The 27,073-nt window shown below is 36.4% G+C and overlaps 1 protein-coding gene across 1 annotated transcript in view; it reads right to left on the bottom strand.

Moving 5' to 3' along the window:
* The window catches only part of LOC144434352 (G-protein coupled receptor 54-like), a 62,426-nt gene extending 40,737 nt beyond the window's left edge, over positions 1-21,689 (bottom strand). Inside the window, exons 1-3 of the mRNA XM_078122803.1 lie at positions 21,357-21,689; positions 18,811-18,946; positions 540-1,205 (exon numbers count right to left, since the gene is read on the bottom strand). Of these exons, the coding sequence (XP_077978929.1) occupies positions 540-1,205; positions 18,811-18,946; positions 21,357-21,689 (1,135 nt within the window). The remainder of the gene's footprint in view (positions 1-539; positions 1,206-18,810; positions 18,947-21,356) is intronic.
* Between the last annotated feature and the right edge of the window lie 5,384 nt (positions 21,690-27,073).

Below are 27,073 nucleotides of genomic sequence, written 5' to 3'. Positions count from 1 at the left end.
AAACTAAGGCATTTCTTTTCTTCTGTTCGATAAAAAATTAGCCAATCTTTCTGTACAATCAAAAACCATGAAATTGTCAATGAAATATTTCCGTATGCAATTCTTATATTTCAAAGTTAACTTGATGTTCAAGGTTATACAACTTTGCTGTTGGGGTCTTGGTGATTGTCGTCGACTGGCTTAAGTAAGGATACCTGTTCGTTCAACAATAATGCCATGGTAACGATCCAAATCTCTTACAAGAATTTACTTTTGCCTACTATTTTAGGTTTAGTGGATTCAATTTACGAACATTAACATCATCACGGTTGAATTGGCTAGGAAAGCACCAGACTGCTTGCAAAAAAGAACAACTCCGATTAAAAAGAATTTATCCGAGAAATCAATGCACCATTCCTCAATAAAGTTTCCCTGTGACCGTTGAGTAGTTAAACGACTGGCCATATAAAAGGAAGTCAGTGAAATGTTTTACCAAAAAGTCCAGACGGTGAATAATTGTAGACTACGTTTCTAAGGTTACAATGACTAATATTTCTTACGATGGGATGGTATAGACTCCTTGTAACGCAATTTCCTCGTGCTTTTTCGGTAATAGGTCATTGGCACGCCATCATCGTTGAGGCCAGAATCTGGCCCTTCTGAAAATAACACCAGGGTATTGTTCATATAACGTTGCCTCCTGACGATATTAGAAAAGACTTCCTTAAAACATTTTCTGAAGTTTGATCCCATGAAATTGTACACAAACGGATTCATGCATGAATTTGAATAGGCTAAACAATTGGCGATGAGATTGGAGATGTATACAGCCTCATTGCCCTCAAAATGTCTTGGGTAAATTCTTCCCGCGATAGCCATGATGTGGACTGGAAGCCAACATACACCAAACAGAATAGCAACAACACTTATCATTTTGGTTGTGCGGGCACGTCGTTGATGCCACAGCCGCTCCCTACCACTGGCTTCGGAATTTCCAAAGTCCATCTTGGAGGATTTCCACATGTGACGCACTACCAAACAATTACAGATGATAATGACGATTAACGGAATGCAATATGCCGCCACGAATCCATAAATAAAAAATATCAGTTGTAAGTTGTTGTCTGGCCATTGTTCCATGCAGTATGGCTCTGGTTTGATGCCGTACCAGTTGATATATTGCACTTGTCTGTAAAGGGCTACAGGTATATTTGCAGTTCCTGAAACTAGATCAGAAAAGAAAATATTTTCAAAAACGATAACAATTTGAAGCTTATTCATTAGGGACTTTTCAGTAATTACAAGGGGATGGGAATTAGTGGGGACTGGGGGGGGGGATATCGTTTTATGGGGAGGGCCATAATTTAGGAATCCTATCACAGCCACCAGTTCTACACCCCACTGCTGCCAAATCGATCAGGGTCCATTGGGCCCTATGTAAAGTTGAACGGGCATTATGCTACCTTGAATGGGCTTTGTGTAATAACACAGTGAGGTATATAAATTATTGGAGCACAAATAACAAATTTAGTAATTAAGCTGAAATTAATTCCCTTTCCCTATGTTAACGCATAGAGCCTATCGCCACACACTGAGTGAGCCTCAAATTAAAAATTAATATCATTTTAATTGTGGACACTATTCTTGTCATTGTTATTACCTATTGATAAGCTGCTCAAAACAGGTTTCACTTAATAGTACCTTTACCATAGCATCATTGTAATCATGGTAATGAAGAGCCTAAAGCTTAGGGTTAGGGTCTATGCATATATCCTAGGCAAACTTCATGCAATATGGCTGCTAGAATCAGGGTAGTGAATACATGTAAGTATAACACAGTGAGGTATATAATGTAGTTACTAAAGGCTCCCATATAACCACTGCAGATCTTACCTCCATTTGCTTCTTTATAACCAACTATTAACCAGTGGTGGGCCTTTAAAATATTCTTGTACTATGTTGTGATGAATAACCAGTATACTAAAAATGTTAATGTCAATCATACCAAGGACAGCCCATTTCAAGCTACCGTTAAGCGGCTTTGTTTGGTACAACTAGGTAGAAGCCTGCACATGGTGCACTTTATTTAACAACATTGGATGAATAGTTTCTGGCGACATTTTGTGTAAATGAAATGAACTAACAGCCACTATGGGGACAAAATAAAATGCAGACATCAAAAAATTGGCGCCGGCGTGTCTGTTTCTAGTTACAATGCGTTTAAATGATTTATTTCATTTGAACAAAATGTAACAAGAAATTGCGTTCTTGCTATCTTAGTGTAGATCATTCAGTTTCTTACTGGTTTGTCTAAGGCTGTAACTTGAACGGTAACTTGAAACAAGCTGTATCTAAAATCAGAACTTTTTAAGGAGCATCATAAGTCACCTTCTTTTTGAAACATGACTGATATTTCAAAGGTCAACCACTTGTAAATTATTACCCAGATAGAAGCAAACTGGAAGTAAGAGATGCAAGGGGCAAGGGTCACAGGGTTGTAGATATTATGCAGTGAAAAACAATCATAAGATTAACATAATTATACTTGAAGTTCGCGTGGTGTAATCGTTCTTTCATGGCTCACAAATCCTTTCTTCTAACATCAAACTCTTTTACAAGACAACTTACTCAGACTCTTTCAATTTCATTACTTTGAACTTGAACAGTGACCGTCATTTACCCACAGTTACTTTCCGTCCAGACATCCATAAGAATTGCTTCCAATCCCTAAAATTCATAGATCTGAACTTGGCATGTGACCAAACAATTACCCGCCGATGTCAGACTTTATATTGCTGAGACAAATAGATTTTATCAATCATGGAAGACTGATTGCAAGCCACAAGATTGACAAACAAACAGTTCATGTTTAACAAATCTTTCAACATTTGGAAAAAGCTACCTTTGCTGGGTGAGAGACCGTAATCTTTGAGTGCTTAGAGTCCCAAATGGTCACAAAAGTCGACATCAGCTAAATTGACATGTCAGTCAGCGGCAAAACTTCAGATACAGTATACAGAGTAGCTATTAGTACAAATGCATTCTGTCAATATTTGCTACTTCTTCCTGTCTTTAAGCAAGCTTGAAAACCTTCTTGTTTGATAGATACTTTATCAGCGTCCAGTCGTATTTATCTTTTGCGATAACTCTGTCGTCTTGACTAGGTTATGGATTCTACACTTTGCTTCAGATAAAAGAGATGCCTATGAATAAAAAACTACCATGAGTTGAATTTTTAAGTACTTGCTCTCACTTTCTCTGACAATATCGAGACGGTATGTGAGGTCGAAATAAAGCTTCGCTATTCTAGTCCAGATAAATGATAATCGGTATAGCTATTAAAATTCAAACAGCGTGTTAACTTGAGTATCTTTAGTGAACGTGAAGGTATGTTCTTAGCTATTCGATAAGTGTGGTGATAACCTTCCATTTAAGTATTCTACAGTGGTAGTATTATAGCACAATTTTAACTGTTCAGCTACGCTTTCATTCATATCTGAAAACTTGTCATGATACATGAAGGAATATTTACACACAATGCACGCTTTTCAAAACGCATCGAAAATATGTTAGCTTTTATACTAGCATTTATGATATACGAGGATTGAAAGAAAATCGACCTGAGCTAAGATACATTAAACTCGCCATGAGAAAATGGACTGAAGTATAAAACAGAAAATGTGCACTTATCGCGTTTAAAAAAAAGATTATATATGCTGCTGTGCCTACGTGCTGGCTAGGAGTTATTATAGTCTGTTTTGGTTTATCTTTCGCTCGTCTTTTGTAAAGTGTGCCTACATATTTTTCACGACTGTGACATTTCACGGTTCTCTCATAAGACGTGCGTTATGTGCTTTGCCTTGCGCAAATGATTTCGCTAAAAGTATACATTAAAACGACACAGCAGTAAACGATATCCGCCTAAAGGAACAAACTTAAAGCAGTATAATTTACGATAAACAATAAATTCAAATTCAGGAAAGAATTTTGAATGAACTTTTAAGCAAAAACTCTTAAAAAGTTGTATTTTAACACCTCTCGTAAATCATTGTTTTCTCAATTAGTGTGACGTAATGGGACATTTTCCATTCATAGCGGATCCTCACCCAAAGGACACTTTTGGGACAGACATGTTCACGGGCTTGAATCTGGCCTATCATTTATTCTAATGCTAGTTGAAACACAAGAATTATTTTCTTTTATGTACAAGGACATGTCGATTGTGTGGAGATGCAAAGAGTCATGGCTATACCCATTATATCAACTGGCATTACTCTACTCTACTCTACTCTACTCTACTCTACTCTACTCTACTCTACTCTACTGTACTGTACTGTACTCTGTATGTTTATATAAGTAAATCATTTTAGATTGTCAAGACGAAGCAGTTTGTAGCAAATTCACTCTAAATATACTGTAGCTTTATGCGTAAAGTCCGTGTACCACCAGACAGTATTGCAGATTAGATATATACTTCCTCTGCTGTTTTACCGATTTCTGTACCTTTAAAAATCGAACCCCAACCCTCCGAACGCGAAATCCCATAGTCTAATTGATTATGTGAATACAATAATATAAATCTTCAAAAAGATTGTTTTCTTTTAAAAAAATGTTATACTCTATTAAGATCAATAAAGATGACTGAGAAATAGCAATGATAGACAATATTGTGCGATAGTTCATTATTAGGCAATGTCTACATATTAAGTAAGTGTAACCACTCACCCCTAATGGGTTAGATGAATATTCTGCTGAGTACAGCCTGTTCACCCACGCTCTGAGATTTGCATATACATTACATCTACCCTCCCACGTAACCCACTAATGCAATCTACCATTTGACTTCCATTTGGCAAAATTGAATGACAAGACTTTGTGCAAGTAGTGAACTCTGGCGTGAGTCAGAAGTACTCATTTTAGTTCGAGTTGTCGTCTCTAGCTCTGTTACTTGAAAGTTAACTCTAAGTTTAAACTAAAATATTTTGCAATTCAGTGTACGTATGCAGTCGATTGTCTTTAGAAGCGACTAGTCGATGTTAATCACCAATAACTTTGTTCTTTCATTTTACGACCTATAAGCTTTTATTACTTGAGAGGGATTTCCTTCCGTCGTTACTAATTTAATGAAATCATCGGGCTTTTGAATGCAAGCAAGGTGACATGTACACTATTTAGACCGACACATGACATCCCTAATGTTGCACTATAGCATGTGTATATTGTCCTATCAGAGTTGATTACTTAAAAGGCACCCCGACACTCTGTTTAAGATTTGGGTACTATATTTGCTTGAATTACACGCAAAACAAGATTTAGGCAATGCAGTTTGTACAGTGATATGCGAATTATGTGGAATACTTGAATGCAACGCCATCAAAGGCCATCGTTTCAATCCAAGGTTCTTGCTTGTGTTATCTCACCAGTGAGTACCATATAAGGATTACTCTCTTTTTTTTTCTAGACCAATATATGACTCTGTTGGTCAGTTGTTTCTTACAGCTAAGAGTCAATCCTAATCTGGGCTGGGCCATTCTAAAATAGGCAATATAATTTTTAAAAAAGCAAACGACGAACATGATGACACTATTTTTAGCCTTGGATGTTACATTCTAGCTAATAGTGCAATAAATAGGAAAAAAACGAGTCCCAATTGGCAAGGTGATATAAAGAGAGGACCGAGAAGAAGAAGATAGAAACGCAAGTGAACAAAGAGGAACAAAATTAAATGTGGGCACATCAATGAATGAGTGCAAGATGCATCAAATTCAATAAGGAATCCATTAAAGCGACAAGGAGCTGACGAGCTAGCTTTTCAACAAATCCAGTAAGATTTCCTTAGCAATATGGCTGTTTATTGATTGCGTGGGTACACACATAAATTTTCATCAAGATATGCTGTTAAATGTTCACGCTTGGTACGTTATCATCCACTTCCAATAAAATCAACAATGTGTTGTGGTCCCTAGATGCATTTGAAGGGTTAGAGCAGGTTTTACATTTCCGACAACCGTAGTGTCGATACGCAATCAAGTAAGATATATTTTGACAACTTAAATTAGCTTTTATGTCACCTCAAAGGGTCCGGGATTTGCAGTTTAAATCGTCTATCTACTCGACAAATTACTGAGTCGATATTGATTTTAGTCAGAAAAAGACACTTCTCTAGCCACAGAGGACTTGCCCTCTTCCCCCGAAAATAAATTGTCTTATTAAGCTTGTTTTCAATTCACAAGACTCTCTTTCAACAAAAAATTCCGATGCGTGTAGTGTAATTTTGGAAGGGGTTAACAGCGTTAATAGTAACAATACATGTGTAAAGTCCATCTTCTTTACATAGGGCATGTCTTGATTCGTACTATGGACGTCTGTATGTCACACTAATTATACTATTTGTTTGTAGACCCCACCAACATACCCTCCCGCAGACACGCATACTAAATAAGTCTTACTTCAGGGAACTGTTATTTTTATGTTCAACTTGGCATATTATGAAACGTCGAAGGAACATTATTATGGTTTTCGATTCGTTGTCGCGGTTGATGGCCAAGCGACGCTTTCAAACTACATTAATTTCAATATATCCCTTTGAAAGTATCTATAACATGCGGCAATCAGGGATGCAACTAATTAAAAACTAGTCAGTTAAATGAGAACAGTAAGCGGTAATATCTATGAATGGGGCCCATGAATCTGCCCACCAGTGGTGGAAACAAGGAATCTTTAAACAAATCCCTAAATATAGTAGCCGGCAAAACATTGCAGAGTAGGCGGTTGATTTCGCCGGCTACTGGCCTTTATCTACATCCCTGGCTATTTATCATTAACTTTTAGTCCATAGAAGAATACACAACACCGATATGGTCTATCTTAACAACTAAATACTCAGACTCTGATTAAAGTGAATAATGCGTGTGTGGCGTACGCAAGAAAGTGAAAATCGATAAATCAGAACTACAAAGGTGAATTACACTGCTAATAATTCTGAATACGTCTGGATTTGTATTGTGAACAAAAGCTTTGGGGCTGTTATTCCAAGCTCTATATTGACGTAAACAGACAAACTACAAATTGTAACTATATCGTGAGGCTATTCTAACATTAGAATAGCTTTGACACCAGCGTTGCTTGTTAGTATTGCTTCAACTTTTGCTACCGATATAAAAGTGAATTCTGGTGCTAAATTTAAATGTCTGCAAAATGCAGAGAGAAAAACGATCCTCGAAAAGACTACCCTTATTGCTAGTTACACCAAATAAGCTTATGGCAAAAAATACCAATCACTTCACATCTCAAGACCTTACTCTTTTCGATGGAATATATCATTACTTCATGACAACGCACGTCTATGTCATGACAACACGTGTCTACATCATCCAGGTTTTGTTGCGTTGGATATATGAGTCGAAATGCTCAAAACTGCAATCCCTTTCCCCGATCCCCGAATTAAAATATTACTGAATTGTATATGTTATTATGCATAACCCTTGTCAAAAGCGATAATTAATCGTATGTCATTTCAATTAACACTTTCGATTACAATCAAACTCCTACTAATATACTGAAATCACCCCATCTACTTAATCGCTTTCATCAGTGTTTGTGGCGAAACATTAATTTGATTGAATTGCCGATCGAAATCTGCACTGGTTGTATCTCGCCATAAGTAAGAGGTAGTCACTTAATATGCATGTGCAACCTCTATGTAGAACGTTATACTGAAATCATTTCTGATAATACACAAAAAATGTGCAAGACTGTAGAGCGTTAGATGTATGCAAATTCGATAAATATTACTCTCATCACGTGATATTATGGTGTGGTTGTTGTGGTGGTAATGATATGGTGATGGTAGTACAGTAGTAGTGGTGGTGGTGGTGGTGGTGGCAGTGGCGGTGATGTAGGTTTTGGTGGAAGTGATGATGGTAGAGGTGGGTACTTTTATATAGACTGATTTCATTGTGCTAATGGTTGCAAACTGTCTATCATAGCGCTATACATATTCGTTCAGTGATACTCTAGACAAGGGATTAGAACAAATCAAAACAAGTCTGGGCATGGGTTACTTTTACAGTTATCTTTAGTACTAATGTAAATAGAGACAGCAGGTCAAATCAATCGAAATTTAATCTTTCTATTTGTGAGACACGTTTTTTGCTTATCGTATATCAGTGTTTCAAACCTTTTGTTTCAATACAGACTTTAACATTTTGTCGCATTTTGTTCTCCTCTAGGTCGCCATTTGGAATATTTCTAAGACGTATAAAGGATACGCATACGAGGTTTGCATAATTTAAAAAGCCTTTATCTATAAGTCTCATTGAATCAGATAATTAGTTGGACGTTAGTCAAAGGTTTGTGCATATCTCAATTTGAATCATTTGCAAACCGTATCTTGCCTATTTGCCTATTTTACATACAAAAGTGGTATTTAAAAATATAATTTCACACTATTTTTCCTTGTTTGTATAAGGAAACTACAAGTAACTAATATATAAAACTAATGATAAAAGAGGGGATAACTACTCGAACTTTTTTATTTATATTTTGCTCACACTGCAGAACCGGTGACGTACAACGTTCAAAGTTTAAATCACATATTATTTGTTCGAACACGTGATATTGCGTTCATTTACAGCACATTTGTTCGAATACTTTACTTCATAAACGGGATAGCATTACACAGTACTAGCGTTGGTAATAACAGAATTGTAAAGGTGAGGCGAACGAACATGAACGATCAACCTAGCGTATGCTTGGTTTAAAAATAAAATATCCATTATCAAGTCAAAGATCGTCAAAGACCTTGCCCATACATTTACTCGTTAACTTGATTTCACATTATCACCATAGTAATCTGAAATGTGTGAACACAACTGTGTTTATCAGTTCAGGTTTAATCTCAACATCCCTGTAACAGATACTGATTGACTTTGATCTTGAAAGTGACATCAATAGATTCCATGCATTCCCACGTGTGTAACCAGACCACGTAGTCTACGGCGATGGAAAGTTCTAAACATAGCTTGTCAGTGATCTTCAAACTACAATTAGGTTGATCACACACACACACACACACACACACACACACACACACGCACACGCACACGTATATGCCAATCTCAGCTTAGATCTCTAAGCCTGTCAGATCTGCGAAGCTGTCACTATGTACATTTCAGTTGTAGATAGCAAACTGTGGAGGCATATTAGGACAACAGTCGATTTCAGTCTTTCATTTTACATTTCACAAAAAAATTCCCTCGGTTACAAAACTCGGTGAAACAGAGTACAGTTGATATATTTTATCCATATATGGCGTAGTAAATTTTAGATATATTTGGAATCCCAGCGATTTTATATACTATGTATAAATTTGATAAATAAAGACACACATAAACATACGTTTCTACAGAAATCAGGTTTGGGTTTGGAACAACATTAACGTGACTACACAGGGCTAAGTCTATATCATGTTACAGTGACTGCGAAAGTGTCAACGTTTTCCCAATCAGTCCACATGATATCCTGGAGTCCCGAACAGGCAATATAGCACCTGCAGGCTCCATTTGTGTAATTGCCCCCGACTGTTCAAGTTAGTCTCCCTGTCTTGAGAGTGATACAGCCTACCCATTGGGTCTGTAGAATACTCAGCCTGGGTCTGGGTCGATCACAGAAAAATCCACTCTTTCCAGTGGGATTTGAACCATGACCTTCCGGCTGCTAATCCTAAGCCGTAACCACTACACCACAGGGGGTCGGTTGTGGGTTATACATGTATTGTGAAAGATAATTCTAAACTACTTCAAATGTATTTCGCGTAACTGTCATTACCCTACAGAAAACTGATTTGTTCCTTTGATAAATTTGTCCCTCAAACCATACACAATCACAAAGCCCTATGGATCATTAACTTTACATGCCATTGATGATATTCTATAACTGGAGATTAGCTGAGTGTTTAATAATCAATGAATTGTCAAAAGAAAGATTACGTAGGCACTTTCTCATGTGCAAAATGTAATGAAGAGATATTTTCTGTTATTTTTTATTGAACATAGCAAACAATCACACAATCACAAACCAAAATACAGTTGTATAGATCGGCAGTGGGAAGGAGCCTTTTATTATATTCTCGAACAGGCGTAATGCTACCACATTGAATTAATCTTAAATATCACATTTAGTTAGTCTACCATAACACTGGTAAATATTATTAAATAAATTACATCTACATAATTATACCATATTTTAAACCAAATATTCTTTTCAAAGCGAGTAGGTGTCACAGATAATATCAGTTCATGTATTAATTCGATAAACTAATGTGATTTAAGGATATTTTGATATGTGATGGTGAACTATACAGTATCCTTCTTAAGTTTGTTCTAATTTTCAAATTTCTAAAAGAGATATGAATATTGCACTTGTAGTCGCGATATTTCAAATGATTGCAGGCATGGTTGTCTATCAAGATATTTTAGAAAGCTTGAATAGTTAGTCATGGAATGATATTTAAAAAAAAAATACAATCATAATATCGGGTGTCAATAAATAACAGTCTGTTTAAGTCTATTTCATGTGTAATAAGTGAATCAAAAACTTTCAAATACTCAATGATTTATTCCGTCAATTATATAATACATGAGATGACGTTGGCCTATTTGATTTAAATCTGCAGTCATACCAGAGATGTTGTTGTAATCTTTTATCAGTATGTAGTATTCATCTGAGTAAATCACGTAATCACACTTCCTAAATCACTCCAAACATTCCCATGTGAAATCTTGTTCCAGTAATAAAAAGTGTCCACTGTCTTGTGTTCAAGACATCCTTATATCTTCCCATAGAGTTATTCTTCCTTGGTCATATTGGATTCTAAAATGGCTTAATTTTCATTTAATTTTGACCTCTATTTAAAAAATTTGTAAGGCGACCCCCTTTTTTTTAAAGTGAGAATGTGGTTGGGGTTTCTTGAGCAAGGTAACCTCAAAATGTTAAGATTTTTATATCCTAGACACACACTACAACATTGCTGAAAGTGATGGGTGACTGAGGTGGTGATTTCTGAACATTGCAGTTGAGTTGTATTTACAGAATGTGTAGACGCTATGGGTGACCATGTGTTCACTTTGGTGGTTTGGATGGGATTCGGTTCTAAAAAGTTACTGTTTTTGCCTGTTAATGAAATTACAGAATTATATGTGTGTCAACCATTTTTAATAAAGTTTAAATTCAAAGCTAATTATAGTACCTTTTAACTGCTACACTCTACGCTATATCATTATGGAGGGGTGGACGCGAATTATCACGGAATTGTCTGTAAGAACTTCTGCTATGACCAACATTGTAATAACATCTCAGCTCATGATCGATGAGAACCCTTAGAAATTTAGTCATATTTCTCGCTATATATTTACAAGCTACTGACGCTATTACAAAACATACATTGCCGAGTTAAATTTTTGGTTTGGTTTTCATGTCAACAACAACAACAACAACAACAACAACAACAACAACAACAACGATGACTATGACGACGAAAATAATAACAACAACAACAACAATGTTAGTTTTTACATAGCACTTCCCCACAGTGCTCAAAGTACTTTACAATTATTACCACGTGCACGGGTACTCATAGTGGGACGATAGCCCTCTACACTCGCTCAAATACCCTGGGTGCATACAGTTCATTGTAATCAAAGTGCATATGATTAAAGCATTAACATTGCGTGGACAACGACGACTTCACTTATTCTCAAAAGTGAACTTCATCGCAAACCCCTACGTGTTCTTTCCAGTGATGTTTGAATATTACGTACGAATACATTGTGTTCAATGTTATATTCACCTTGGTTAGAATTTATATGCATGAACATACCCACATAATATAGGCATTAAGTGCTGTGATTTTATCCTAACCTGAACATGGCACTTTACAGACTTGTCGCGTACATATAAATATCCTTCTCGGCTACTTCATTTTAATAGTCAATATGTCAAATGTTAACGTACTTCAACCAACTCTGTTAATCTGTATACATATATCAAGCAAAGTGCGAGAGAATGAACGATCACAGTGCCGTCTTCGAATACTACGTGTGACGCCTGGCGGAATCTTTCATATGTACAATTAGATTTTTAAAACTGCATTAAGGGGTACAGGTTAAGATCGGTTTTCGCGATAAATGTGATTGATTTTGCGGTGTAGTACTGTATAGAATTATTCATAGTAGGCTACAAAATGTACTTATGAATTACCAGTTACTTCAAACCTGGTGAACGATATTACTGTAACAGTGTATCTTTCTCGGTTTCCATTTTGATCGATACGAATGTTTACTTAAGTAATGCATATTGTTTTCATAATATGTACTCGGTAGCCAGCATTAGGTATCGTGTGACCAACTATAAAGTGAAATGCTCATAGGCGCTGACACGGATTTTATATTCAGTGAATGTAAGGAACGTTAAACATTCCCGTCACACCACAGAATACCAGAGGTGGGCAAAGTGAACGGAAACTGACTTTTTTGGACACTGTATGACTGACGGCGTCTTAAAAGCCTTGCTTACCACGCCTATCTTTTCAAAACCCACCATTACTCTTGAACAGTCCTCAGAACATTTAATCAAGAGACGATAATCGCGTATTAAATCTATTGTGTTGAAGGACGTGTGTAACCTACCTTACTGTTTTTGGAAAGAAGTAGTTGACCCTCACAGCTGTAGCAATTAACACTGACATACTTGTACCTGCATACCACTTACCACCTCAGATAATCATCTTTTCTCTTATGGTGATTCTTGTCACTTTCTTTATTTGAAAACGGCGCCGTCATTTTGTGTCTGTTAAAACTGCCTTTAAAATGTGTGATGACGCACATACTTCGACACCTTCGAACTCTATTAATCGCTGTCTGGTGATTTAGTGTTGTCCGAGACAGGAGGTATCTATACATTTCTTATCACGATTGTATCTAAAGATGCTGTTTTGGATGCGATCATTTCTCTATTTCCTACTTGGCTTTATTTTTTTTTGTTTTTATCTCGTGGCATTCGGTAAAGAGGTAGGAATACATGATAAAATTGTTCCACAACACTCTGAGAGGTAAACATTTTGATTTTTTTAATACTTTTGTAAGCGATGAAGTTGTATTGAAATATATAGAGACAATGTTGCGAATGTCAAGCTCAATTCTAATGGTTGTAAATTATATAGGACTTACCGGACACGTCTAGTCGACATTGCGCATCATTAATTTCCCCAATACGTATCCCTAACACTTATTGTAATACTTTTCAACTCTATAGTTTTACAACAACCTGTATATGGTCGCTACTGGGGATTGTGGCATTTTAAAAATAGCATAGCTTTGTTCGAAACATGCCTGTTTCTCATTATGAATCTTAATGCTTCCATGATGATCATGACCATACATAGTAGCATTGTGCATGAGCTCAAACTTTGTGGTCACAATGTCTGTCGCTATAGAGACCATAATGATCACTCCTCAAGGGTTCTGCGATGAAATAAAAGCGACACAATAACGTTTCCTATAAATCGTCAAAAGATCTTTTATTTGAAAGTGCTTAAATTCTTTATTTTGAATTATTCGTTCATTATTCAGTAAGTAGCGTCATAAATTCTTAAAGGTTATAAAAACTATGGGTTAAGAGAAACCGTCGCGAATGTTGAACCAGATAAGGGGCTTTCCTCTCATCCCCGTACGGAAAATACAGCCTAGGGTATTCATATAGGCGAACAAACAATGTACAATAAGCTAACGACGAGGAATTTAGATATACGGCTATCTAGAATGGAATACAAAAATAACCGTGAAATGATCCAGGGAAGAAGATATAGCCGTGAGCAATTTCAAAATAACGGATTGGGAGACTATATTCATGGCTTCAAGAATCAATAGGACAGTAAAATATGGTTATGTTGGCATGGTAAATTGGAAACGATTGCGACGTTTCGGTCCGTTTACTATGAGTCTATGGACCCTGATCACACAATTTATCGTTCCAAATAACTATATTTTACAACTGTCAAATTTCAAGATAAATTGCACAAAAACACGACTTTGACCCTGTCGACGGGTGTCCTTTCTGTGACTTTTTCTTAACGGTTTAGGATAGATAATGAATTTGGGTGGGGGTGGTTTTTTTGGACGTTTCTCTTATGTATCAGTGAGGGGTAGTTTATGTTATCCGATCCACGGTTTTAAATAATCGCAATAAATTTCAAATCCTAGAGTTAGAAACACGTTTCGACTTATCGAATTTCTAATCGCCGCATTTCTTTGAGGGACCGATGTCTTTCTTTGCATGCCATCGTCAACAGACAGTAGTATGCTGTATTTCATTTAGATCTCTTTGTAATGGGACTGAAAGTTTTAACGTGATTTCACAGCGCCCGAGAAAAATCCATTAAAAATCAGTATTTACGGAACGTCGGACATGTCTTCAAACATACCGACGTGACGAAAATTGAGAATTCTTTTTTCTCTCTCAATTTCCTTCATTGTATGCTTTTAAGCTTAGGGTGAATAATGTAACACCTCGATCCGTAAGCCTTGTTCGTTCCTTGTAATGAAATTAAAATGATGAAATATTAAAATTTCAATTACTTTCTGACCTTTGAATAATTTTTTTAAAGTCCAGTTATATACAGTTACAGGTCTACAAAGATGACGTAGTTCTGACATGTATTGCGCGTAAACGTTCAATCAAATTTAATGATGGTACTAGGACTTCCCTTGTGATATAGAAAACATGACAAAAGATTCACACGGAAGTGAAGGTTTAAGATTGATTACATATAGAAAGATCATACGTTTCATTTCTTAAAATACGATATATGGCATCAATGATTTACAAATGATTCACTAGTTATGATAGGGCGTCCTTTCATATCTGTTTTGAAGTTATTCACACATCTCCATAGTTATACTGAAAAAAAGGTAACATCAAGCCGCCGTTCACAAAAGAGTATATTTGGTTATCAAATTTATCATAGAATGTGATATCCGGTAAGTATGAAAACATGATGTCTGAAAGTTATTATATTTCGTTAAACATCTTTTGAATTTTAAAAGGTCGCAATTCTGTTCATTCTAGATTATACAACAAAATGCATTTTAATCTGAATGATATACGATGGTAATCAAACTGAAAATAGCAGTGTGGGTCTTCTGGTTTAAAAAAAGTAATTTACATAGTATGCAGCTCGGACACAACAATCACAAACCTTTGATGCGAGAAAATTAAACTTAATTCGCAGTTAAAATCAGGAAATTAGGTCACAGACTCTCCGTATAAATTGTTGAAAAGAGGTCAAAATGATGTCAGAATTAGTTTATTTGACTCGGAGTATCGTATATGAACGTCAAGTACTGTTTTAACTCTTTCAGCAAATAGACGGATTGTAATAGTCGATTTCCTTGAAAAAATAAGACGAAATCCTAATTTCTTATATTACTTCAAAACGACTAGAAACAAGCTTTCATATTACAAACTATGGAGAGATTATAAGCACTTTTGATATTTTCAGACAAAAATGTTCCCGAGACGCATTCTAAGTTAATACCAGTCATTCTACTTTAATAGCAGCCATTTCATGTTCACACAACAAAGCGAAATACACAGGTCACTGATTATTATGAAAAGCCAAACTCAAAGAGGACAGGATATTTAGTTTTCTTTCAAATATTCCACACCTCTAAAGTTCACTCCCGACTTATTATATATGTATGCAATGACAATTATCCCAGTTTCATGACTGTTACCAACTGCTTGTATTTGTTACTGTACTACTTATGGTTAGCATAGACTTCTGATTAACATGTACACAAAGTATTATTATTGCTTTTTTAACAATTGAATATATATTAGGTTGTCTGTTCGCGACAATACTACTACTCCACATGCAATCAGACAAAGCTCATGATAAGATCAACTGAATATCAATTCAAAAATGGAATCCATTGAATTGTAGTCTTGGGCTAATATATATTTTAGTATCCACCCAATTTGATTGGCACTGTCACTGACCTATCAGTAACCAGTAAGAAAATAAGTCTTTGCAACGACACAGGAAAATATGGGGTATGATAAATGGAGTACAAAATTTAGATTTTCTGGCAGTGATGTTTTATTAACAAGAAAGGTAACCAAAGGAAATGGGAGGTGTGAGAGATTAGCAGCATGTCTGGAGTGAATACCACAAGTTTGACATATCAACTATAAATAAATAACAGTTGGTAAACAGTCATAAAACAGGGAAATTATCATTGCATATACATGTAATAGACTCAGGAGGGAACTTTAGAGGTGTGAAACATTGACTCAGAGTGTTTATGAGAGCGTGTGCAAGTTCACCATATGTGAATGAAAACTAAATAACACTGAACTTGAGATTAGGTAGTCAGAGCAAATGAAGAGCCTGCAGGTAAAGTGTAGGTCAAGTAGATAGTAGGTTAAGCTAGTAGTTTTATTTGTTGAATGTTATCGTGCTTGGGAACAATGTTTGGTGGAATGTGAATGCTAGATATCGGGTTTCAATGTATCTCGGACACCGACTTGTTCAATTTTAATCCCTGGACTGTTTCACATACAAATATAGATGTCTTGCGTTGGTCGATTTGGTACAGATATGTCAAATATAGTTTTGAATAACAAATATCCAAAATGTGTTAGATCTGTTCAAATAGACGCCTCTGCTATTTGGTTGACGTTTGGTAATTAGCCTTCCGATGACAATATAAATTCTATTTAAAGGTCGTACTTGTCAGCATTTCCTCATTTCTTTATTTGAGTGGCTGGCTATATGGGTCTCTCTTTTGTCGGCAATGGCGTGGGAAATCAATTTCCTTAAATTTGAGTGATTGCCATAGGTTTATGTGACAACAAATCTTTTTACGGATACATTTCTATTAACACAGAACGCTTCATGGTTAACAATTTGCTGCTTATTTTTCCGTCTCTCTCCTCTGTCTGTCTGTCTGTCTGTTTGTCTGTCTGTCTGTCTGTCTGTCTGTCTGTCTGTCTGTCTGTCTGTCTGTCTGTCTGTCTGCCTGTCTCTCTCTCTATGTCAATCAACATTTGACGCCATCTCTTGAAGCTTTTGTCAGATTTGTTATCGATCAGCTGTAACTGTGTACAGAATGTTTAAACACAAGATATTAAATCTGATACGTTGTATTAACGAGATAGGATGTATCGCTCTGATAATCCTGTCATTTGGAGTTACTTGATATTAGTGTGTATGGAAGGTCTTTAACGACTTCCACATATCCGGGGTATAGTTTACCTTTCGACCCCGTTTATTTTTTTTTCACAATGATCACGAAGACTGTTTAACACAAGTAAAGGGAGATTCTGCCGTGAGCCTGACCATTATCTCACCTCGCTATGATCCAAAATCTAAAGTCTACCGTGAGCAAGAATAATATCTGACAGCGCTCAGCATTTGTTGAAACCGGTTTTCTCGGTAGGATTCAACAAATCAATTCAAATTTAGTCTCTTTCCAGGTGTCTTTAAATTTGATCAAAACGTAGTTCCAGCAATTTCTATTGTACACAGACACCGTTACAATTAGAAAACGGCTAATTAAAGTTCAGTTCACTTTCCCCCTGTCTCTAGAACTGCTATGTGTTGACATTTGATACCACACTTTTTTTATAACTATGGTCTCTATTTGAGACTGAAAGAAAGTTGTCGTCTTTTGAACACTCCACACTAATAGGAAGTTCTGGTTTGTTAGTTTTTCTTTATATTACTTTACACTTACCACTGTCTCATCAAGACAGGAAATTTCCTCACGAAAACTCATACTGGGAGTGTTCATTAGAGTGCCTATTCAGTGCTACACAGAACACTTGCTTTATATTACTTCCATGTGCAATTTGTCGAAACATATCATCCATAGAAAATTGTACGTTCTTCCGCAGCGTACAATAACGTCTACAGTAAAATGTTGTCTTCAATAAAAATGTACCGAACATTGTTGGAATGCAAATCTATATTTTGATTCTTATCGTGTTATTTCATATAGCGCTATAATATTTGGAGCGTTTCTAGTTGGGTTTTTATTTTTCCTACATGTTTTATATTCCTTTGTGTTGTCACTGGGTGATAATGAATCACTTCCGTTGGCAAAAAAAACTCTCAAAAAACAAAAGAACTTAGATGAATAAACTGTCGAATACAAAACTAGACACGTCTACCGTCAAAAGACAGTGAAACTGTTTATGCAAATATCTGTATGTAATTTTCCTAACGTACCGGATTAAAAATTGCGAATTATATTTTACCCATGTAATACTGTAGTGTACAGAGCAAACATATTCTGCTCGCGGCGTTCAAAAATTAAAACAAAATGTCTGCCCAAAGCAGGCGGGGGGAGTACATGCCACATATTAATACAAATGTTAATATTCTTCGAAAGCAGACAGACTCATTTTATTCTACCTTTCATTCTCAAAACCGTCATTTTCATTTTCTGATACAAAATCTGCATATAATTTCAAATGGCACTTTCCTGAAATGTTTGAATTTATCTTACATAATAATTTGTCAATCGCTTGAAATCAGTCGCTTAAATTCACTAAAAGCATGGCCGCGATGGCAATGGAGCAAGCTGACGCCGTCGGATTTCGATAATTCTGTGCGCCTAAGTATTTTTGATATCATCAACTTCCCAATCGCACTTGTAAAGTGACTGCAAAGTGTTTTGTGAGTCTCCTGTCTGGATTCTGCTGTTCTCCAAGCGACAAAATGGCAAAGTTACTTGCATCAATAACGACACTGTAATTTATGTTCCTTACCTAGCCATACTACTATGCTGATTGTCAGAACCACTTTAGGTGATCGTCGGCTAATGGAAGCCATAGGGTGGACGATGGCAAAGTATCGGTCAACAGTCATTGCGGTTAATGTAAAACAGTTTGCCTGGACTGTTACCTGTAAAATGAAATAAAGACAGAGGAATGAATGTAATTTGTTTTTGCTTAGAACCCAAAATAAATTGATTCCGTTGCAGAGATTTTGTTTCATGAAACAAAATATTCCCGCGCTTTCAATTTCTTAATTTGTCGCCTGCTAATTGAGTATTCATGCTGACCCGGACATTAACAACTTATGACGTTTCATTACTCTATATGTTCGTGTTACCTTCATCCGCATGTGGCCATAGTTAATGTCTCTATAGAAACGTAGACTGATGTCATGGGAAATCGATATACTATTGTCTAAAAAAAAGGAAATTCGATGCAGGTAATGTGAGACGATCTCTAGGACGACTGCCTGCACATTATGATAGAATCAACTTGAAAATAGTGAGTCGATCAAGTGCTCCAGGACTGTATCGTGTAGACTTCAATAGTCAAGTACTTTGGTGTATTGAGTTACGTACAAGAGCCTGTCTATCATGTTTGGGGTTGGTTTGGAGACGCGCAACTACTGAAATTCTAATGAACGAAAGTACAGCAGTTCAAATAACCGTAAGAATATTTTCTCTCAAGATAAAAAACATAGCATGAACTTTACATTCGGTTCTGGGAAGCCATAAACGTTAAGTCAACATATAGTGCAAAAGATATCAACCATTACAAGTCGCTCCTAAGCATCATTAAATGTAGTTTCATTTATTTTGTTGCCCTAGTCACACCTCCTAATTCCCCCCTTGGGTGACCATACTTAATCTAACATGGTGTTTTGATGAAAAATTGGATTGTTCGATGCTTTAATTTGTCCTTGGAGATTCCTTTGAGTGTAAACTTGTCCCCCGTGTTAGGTCTAACTTCTTGCGTTCCTGTTGTGGATTTGTCGATATACAAAGGACACATGTCTGAGTTGTTGAACGCGCAGTGGAAACGTAGGTCAAAATCACCTAGAAAACGTTGCTGTAGTTGTTGAGGACTGCTATATAGATGTTCCATTCACAGCTTTTTTTTTATGAAGTGTGTTATACCGTGAGTGTGTCTATTTACTTTGTACACTCAAACAGATTATGTTGAGAGAAAAATCGCCCCAGAAAAAATAATTTATTCTAGGCACATGTGTTACTGACATTTAATATTGTATGAATAACGTGCTATCGTTGAAGTTATACATATATTCAGTAATGTGTCCCATGCCATAAAATAGAAAACGCCCTTTCATTAAAATGCTATAAAATACATATTTTATACTATAACCAGTGTCAAACTATGAACGTGTGCACATTTCTTAAACTGTGACCATGCATATATATATATATATATATATATATATATATATATATATATATATATATATATATATATATATATATATATATATATATATATATATATATATATATATATATATATATATATATATATATATTAATTGCAACGTTCACATGAATAATTGAAGAAATATAAGTTTTTCAACCAATATATTATGATGTATTCGTTCAGAACAAAACGACACCCTTGGGTAAATCTCCTACTTGTACAACAACCTGTCGGCAAATACAAGCAATTAGAGGTTTTTTGAGTGTCGTTATTCGGTTTGCCGATATCAGACGGATTTGTACGTAAGTGGTACAGGATACCCTGATTACAAATGCGGTAGCACGTAAACTCCAGGCAATGCATATGAATTGATAGAATTGGATGAGGTCTCCAGTTCAACTGTTAGAGAAAATCTGTGTTTGTTTTCTATCATTGTCTTCGGCTGATAATGATATATATACTGGTATGTAAAAAAATAAAAAATAACCCCCTATGCGTGATACAAATTTAAAACAAGAAAATTACTTTGATGATGTTGATAATGCATTTCAGTTTCAAATACGACACGGCTAATATAGTTTAAAAAAGCGAGATCCGTAATTTCTCGTTTTATATTGATGGCATATAGCGAAACAACGGGATAGCCTGTAAATCTTTTATTTGCCATCAAATGATTTTTTATAGAGATGAGTATGTATACCGATTGCGGTTCACGGAAATGACCTTATTAAATGCCAACGATAGAGCGTGGAGAACTGAGAAAAAGAACACAACTGAAACGAAAACAGATCATAAGACAGGTCGCGATTGAGAGACTGACGCAAAAACATAGAGACATACAGGCAGAAATAGGGATGGTGAAGAGATAACAGACGGTGGAGCCAGCAGGGAGATTTAGCGGAGGGGAGGAGCGACAAAAAGAGACGGGGAATCAGATGGCATCCAAAAGATGGACAGAGTCATAAATACAGACATACGAACGATGAACTTTCGACAAAAGAACGCAACTGAAAGTTGCAGGAAAGAAGAAACCGAAGACAAAATTTTGGACAAATTCACATTTTCAAAGTGTTAAACCAAAGAGTAAAGGAAAGTAATGATGTTATACTTACAAATATTAGATAAAAGGAAAACTTGCACATGAAGTTTCCAAAAAACCATTCCGTTAGATGAGCGAAGGCAGTAAAAGGTGCACAGCATAAGAGAAAGGCCAAATCCACAAGTGCAACGCTTAGTATATAGAAATTGGTGGTTGTCTTCATCTGTTTATGCCTAACGATAACCACGATGACCAGAGAATTCCCTGTAACTCCGATAAGGCAAATGAGGACAAATATCGTAGGAACTAACCAAGTTTCAACGTAAATCTCCGAGGAATAGTCGTATCCACCGGTTGAGATGTTCGACGTTTCATTGAAAGTCGCTGAAAGGATGCTACTATCCATGACTGCAAGTGACGATGTAGCGATCACTCATGCTACATGTGATGTGTTGTTAAAACACGCATCTAATAGGTAGCTATCAGTGCGTCATCTGTGACAGGAGATTAGGGGGGTATGAAACTGAGGCGGAAACTTTACCTATCATGTCAGAAATGTTATCGAGCTAATGTTGCTCAGTAATATTAATATTAACAAAGTTTGGTGAGGCGTAAACACGAAGACATTTGCGTAGATAACTTCCTGTCATCAATGCGTCATCCGCTCGCGTACAGCCACTGTAATGTTTCACCAAAAAAACACCGGTAAACTCATTCAAGTATACGCAAATTTTGAAGGCCGTCTCGTATGTACGTCCGTCGCGATGATATGTCTTGCTGCATATACCCACTGCGGTAGTTACTAATACTTTTTCTTCAATTCACGTACATAGAAAGTCTCTGCTGACACGGTGCAACGTGCGAGGCTACAGACATCGGTGGTTATTGAATAGATAGGCAATATAAAAAAAAACTCGGAAGCATCCGAAATTCCACGTACGAGTTCAGCTGTCTTTCCGGCCGTCTGTAAAGTTAAGCCTCCGCTGATTTGTGACAGTGTAACTTCTCTCACCTCTTTCTCGATAGTGATACTAAAATATCGAAGAGACCAGACACCCTAGTCTGCTTTAGAGAAATACCTCACTTGCAACTGTTTCTCATTGGCAGCTTCATACCAATACACTTTAGTCAACCTGAGTTGTTTCCATGGGAACCGCTCTATATTGTCACCCTCGCGTCTTAATGCTGCGCGTTCTGAAATTGGCAGAGTTTAAGTGATATTCTTAAGTACATGTGCTAGACTTCTCGGGGTTACAAGATGGTTTAACGCAGTGGAACGAAATATTGTGTGGTGTGCATTTTGAATACAGAGACTAAGTTATATATTTAACTTTCATTCTGTCTGTCTGTCTGTCTGTCTGTCTGTCTGTCTGTCTGTCTGTCTGTCTGTCTGTCTGCCTGTCTGTCTGTCTTTGTCCCAGTGAAGCGAACGGTATAAATTCTAATTGCAACAGAAAAAATAATCACCCAGGAACATCTGTGTTATTGAGTATATGCTCTTTAAAGATAAACAAATATGGGATAAAGTACAAAAATGGTACGGTCCAATATTTACTATTTTGAGCACACCACAATACTGCAACATGATACACCATCAACACATATACTATTTTTTCAACCTGGTGATCGGTGTAAACAACCACTGAAAACTACAGCACGCCAGCAATATCACATTTCATCAATCCTAGCTCGTAGTTCACTAAATCTGTCGAAAATGAATTGCGCTGATAACGAACCAACAAAGGCGCTTATCGCTGCAGAGTTTGATCCGTATTTCACGATACGGGCAAAGATTCCCCCGCGGTATTAAAACAGGGCTATTCAAACTCGGTCTAAAGGTGGCGCTCATACATAAAATCAGTTTGTGAAAAGTAAGTCTTTAAGTTAATTTCAAACGCATGTCATTAATTTGGTGTCTTTTCTTCGCTTATTGTCATTATGTCATCTTACGTAAAGGATAGGCATGTTATCGTACACAAGTTTGCTTTGTCTATGAAATGATAAGATCGGTAAATCAGAGAGATCGGCCTTCTTTTGAAAATCATTCCTGACGCCTCTAGGGTACGCACACGTAATAAACCACATTTGCAGTACATAGCTACGAAAGCAGTGTTACCTTACTGCTCGGTTCCTTGACCTCTAAAGTGCATACAGATCAATATGCCTCACCTTCCTATTATTTGCATTGTCAGGGTTTAACTTTGTGTAATATAACAAGGAGTTAGTTCATTTTATATCGTGAAAATGAATACATGGTCTAGTATACATCGTATATAACAACGGACGGGAGGGGGTAATATTTTGGGAGGCAAAAATTCCTGGAATGAAAATGTTTGATACAGGAACCTTGTCTTATGCTTTTGCAATCATGTGTCTATTTGTGTCTGAATACATCGTATATGACAAGAAAAATGGGAGGGGATGGGGGGGGGGGGTGAGCAAGAGAACGAATAACAACGATATAAGTCGAATAGGACAAAGGGAGGATAGCATTGCTAGGATAATCTTTCGTTTTGTGACCCTGTCTAAAATGTACAAAACGCTCTTATTTGCTGTCCAATCATATTTGTAAATCACGGTGTTCCAGTGTTCAATTGCAAGTTTAGAGGTGGTGTTAACGTAAATGCATCGAGAGTTCAGAAATGACATTTTGGTCGGTTATACCGTGTATGCCCCCTCAGGCCTTTATAATATCAGAACATGTCAAGATTAATGTATGTCTTTACTTATGAGAGGAAATTTGATTTTCAAGTACACGTACCGTAGTTAAACAATTGCCCTTCTGCAAGTTGGAAAATTTATTATCATGACTTGACTATAAAATGACATTCATGTACTTCTTGAAATTAAATTGGTTTGTTGCTCTATTGCTCTACTGTGCAATTCAGAAAAAAATACTTGGAATTGAACTTTTTTATAGAGCTATTTATTTATTTAACCAAGATTCCTGTTTTGTCGAACGCACAGTATCCTCAACATCCGTTGTAAATGTAGCAATTACATGATTTGAATTGCAATATTGTTTCACTGAAGTGATAATGAAGCAAGGTGTCACTTGACACAATGTTAACATTTTCAACACCGAAAATATTTTGTATAATGAGTGAAACAACCAATACAATGTGAGTGACATTATTCAAAACATTTTTTTCCGCAAAAAAAACGTCTGGAAATGTTACATTGATAAATTTTGTCTGTACCAAATGAACTTGTTATTGACACATTGCTAGAGATATTTTCAATGACACTTCATCTAAGTTATAGCATATAAGCACAGTTAAAGGAACATTGGTTCAGTTGTTACATACGTTTTGAACACTGCTCTTTTAGACGAAATAGTGATATTCATTGTTAGCACATAACACATTAGTAAAAATGTCTTACACAGTATGAGCTGTACAACCTACTTCAGGTTACCGCTCTCTGGATCTGTTTGATACAACCATGGAGAAACCAATAAGAAACTGTATGTTCTACACTATAATATCAAGATCACAATTTTTTGCTACATTTTGTCTAAATGTCTAAATGAAATAAACCATTCAAACGTATTGCAATTGAACACAGACACGTGGGCGCCAGTGTTTTGATGTCTGCATTTGATGTCTGTATGGTGGCATGTCAGCCCATTTCATTCAGACACATGTTGCAAGAAACTGTATTCATTCAATCTTGCTGTCTTAAAGTGTAGCATATGCAGTTTCTCATTGGTTTCAAGCAGAGTCGCTGAACGGTAACTTGTAACGGGCTGTATATGTCAGGGAAGGTTTCACAAGTAGTCACATCATGTCCGACTAACTAACTGTAAACATTATCTACAATCATCACTTATCGAATCATCTAGCTAGAGCTAGTCTTGTCTAAACTTTATTGGAATGTCAAATACTTGATTAACCCTATTGATTTGCGCAACTTGGAGGCGCTTGTTACTCCAACAACATCATGCTTTCAGTTGAGTAATGTACATTACATAAAGACCATTCATGAATGGACTATGTGTTATCTACAGTTATTTCGCGTTATTTGAAATTCAAGGCTATCGGCCCATGATGCATGCCATTATATTTCGCCATCAAAATATGACAGGAAGGTAGATTCAAAACCACATAGAGAAAAAGAAGGCATATTAGAATTCATTGTTAGTACTTTCATTGGATTGGATCGGTACTAATCTTTGAAGTGCGTGTGTCCATGTTATCAAAACGATTCTTTGACAGTTCTTATATAACGGGTGTATAACTGTATCAAGAAGCATTCTATAGACGAAAAATACTAAACAATAAAGTACCCTCTAGGGATGCTATAGCAGTTGGCTTTGACCAGTGAACGATATATATGCACGAGCGATACTGAGTTCACTGGTCATGTCAGACTGTAATATCAGCCCCAGGTTATCGCTATTATATTATACCAGCATATTGAAAAATCGGAAAAAATAAAGAAATTGGCCCTTGAAATATGAATAATTGACATAACAATAGAACTACTTTGATGGCTGATCTGAAGGGAATCAACTGTGAATGAACACCATGTGTCGTCTAGACAAACATGTGTAGTAGCTGGATTTATTTTAACTGGTACTCATTTTGTAGGGATAATCTGTACATTGATCGGCCCATTAGAAGTACAGGTATGAAACAAACTGCCTGTTTGACCCAACATATTACTTGAAATGGTTGGTACAAGATATACTTCGCTTCATGATTCGTAGGAGTGAGGACATAGACTTGGCGGCAGGTTGATTTCATGTATCACTGAGAGTTATATCATTCAACCTGTAGATTTCCCACTCGGACTGACAACCGATACTGTGGGACAGGATCCTAGACATTTTATTTTACTTTGATTTGTCAGTGTAAGATCTTTCACTTGCTTCAATTTTATGGCTGGATACGTATAAATTTCCACTCCAACCGAGTCGAGAACCGCCTTTGTCCTTAAGGCAATGATTTGTACGATAACTCAGGTACCTTCGAAATTCCCATCATTATGTTCATTGAACTGCTCTGTCTCATTTACAAAATCTTCCTCCGACAATTCCCAATTATGACGTCAGGGCAGACGACAAAGTGAACAACAATTACTATTGTAAACATCACAATTGTAAACATCTCAACTGTGCATATGTTACTATATATTATAGAAGTTAATGTGATGTCTAGACCAATCAGATCTCTCCATTTGCGCTATTAATGTTAATTGTTGGAGCTTTCCATACACTCTATGGTTCAGTGTTTGTATGTACATTATTTCAAACTTAACCTTTCAAAAGGTCAATCGTTAAGGTAACAATATGTCCATCACTTGCTCATGTATGTATGTATGTATGTATGTATGTATGTATGTATGTATGTATGTATGTATGTATGTATGCATGTATGTATGTATGTATGGCTGAGTCTACGGAAACACATTCATTTATCATTTCAACCAATCTTTGCAGAATTATGTATAGTACTGCTCCTGTGGTACAGTACGTATTCAGACGCAAAGGTTGACAACGTGATTTGTCGTTCTGGCATACATCAGACATAACTTATGATTTCTCCGTTATCTATTGAAATAGCTCTGTGAACTCGATCACCGGCAACGACGGCTTCAATGTTTTCGTTGATATAGTACGAAAAGATAAGGTAGTATGAAACATTGTCAGCTTACATTACCTACTCATATATACATTACTGACGTCCATTGAGACACACTATGCAACTGACAATCACGGAACAAATACATTTGTGGAAGGGTTAACGACATGGAAGAATGACCGACGCTCCACACGTCCCACTTTAC

Source organism: Glandiceps talaboti, chromosome 4 (assembly GCF_964340395.1).
Source record: "Glandiceps talaboti chromosome 4, keGlaTala1.1, whole genome shotgun sequence".
In the NCBI taxonomy this organism is placed as follows: Eukaryota; Metazoa; Hemichordata; class Enteropneusta; family Spengelidae; genus Glandiceps; species Glandiceps talaboti.
The sequence above is the reverse complement of the archived record's forward strand: the minus strand, read 5'-3'. Positions and strand labels throughout refer to the sequence as shown.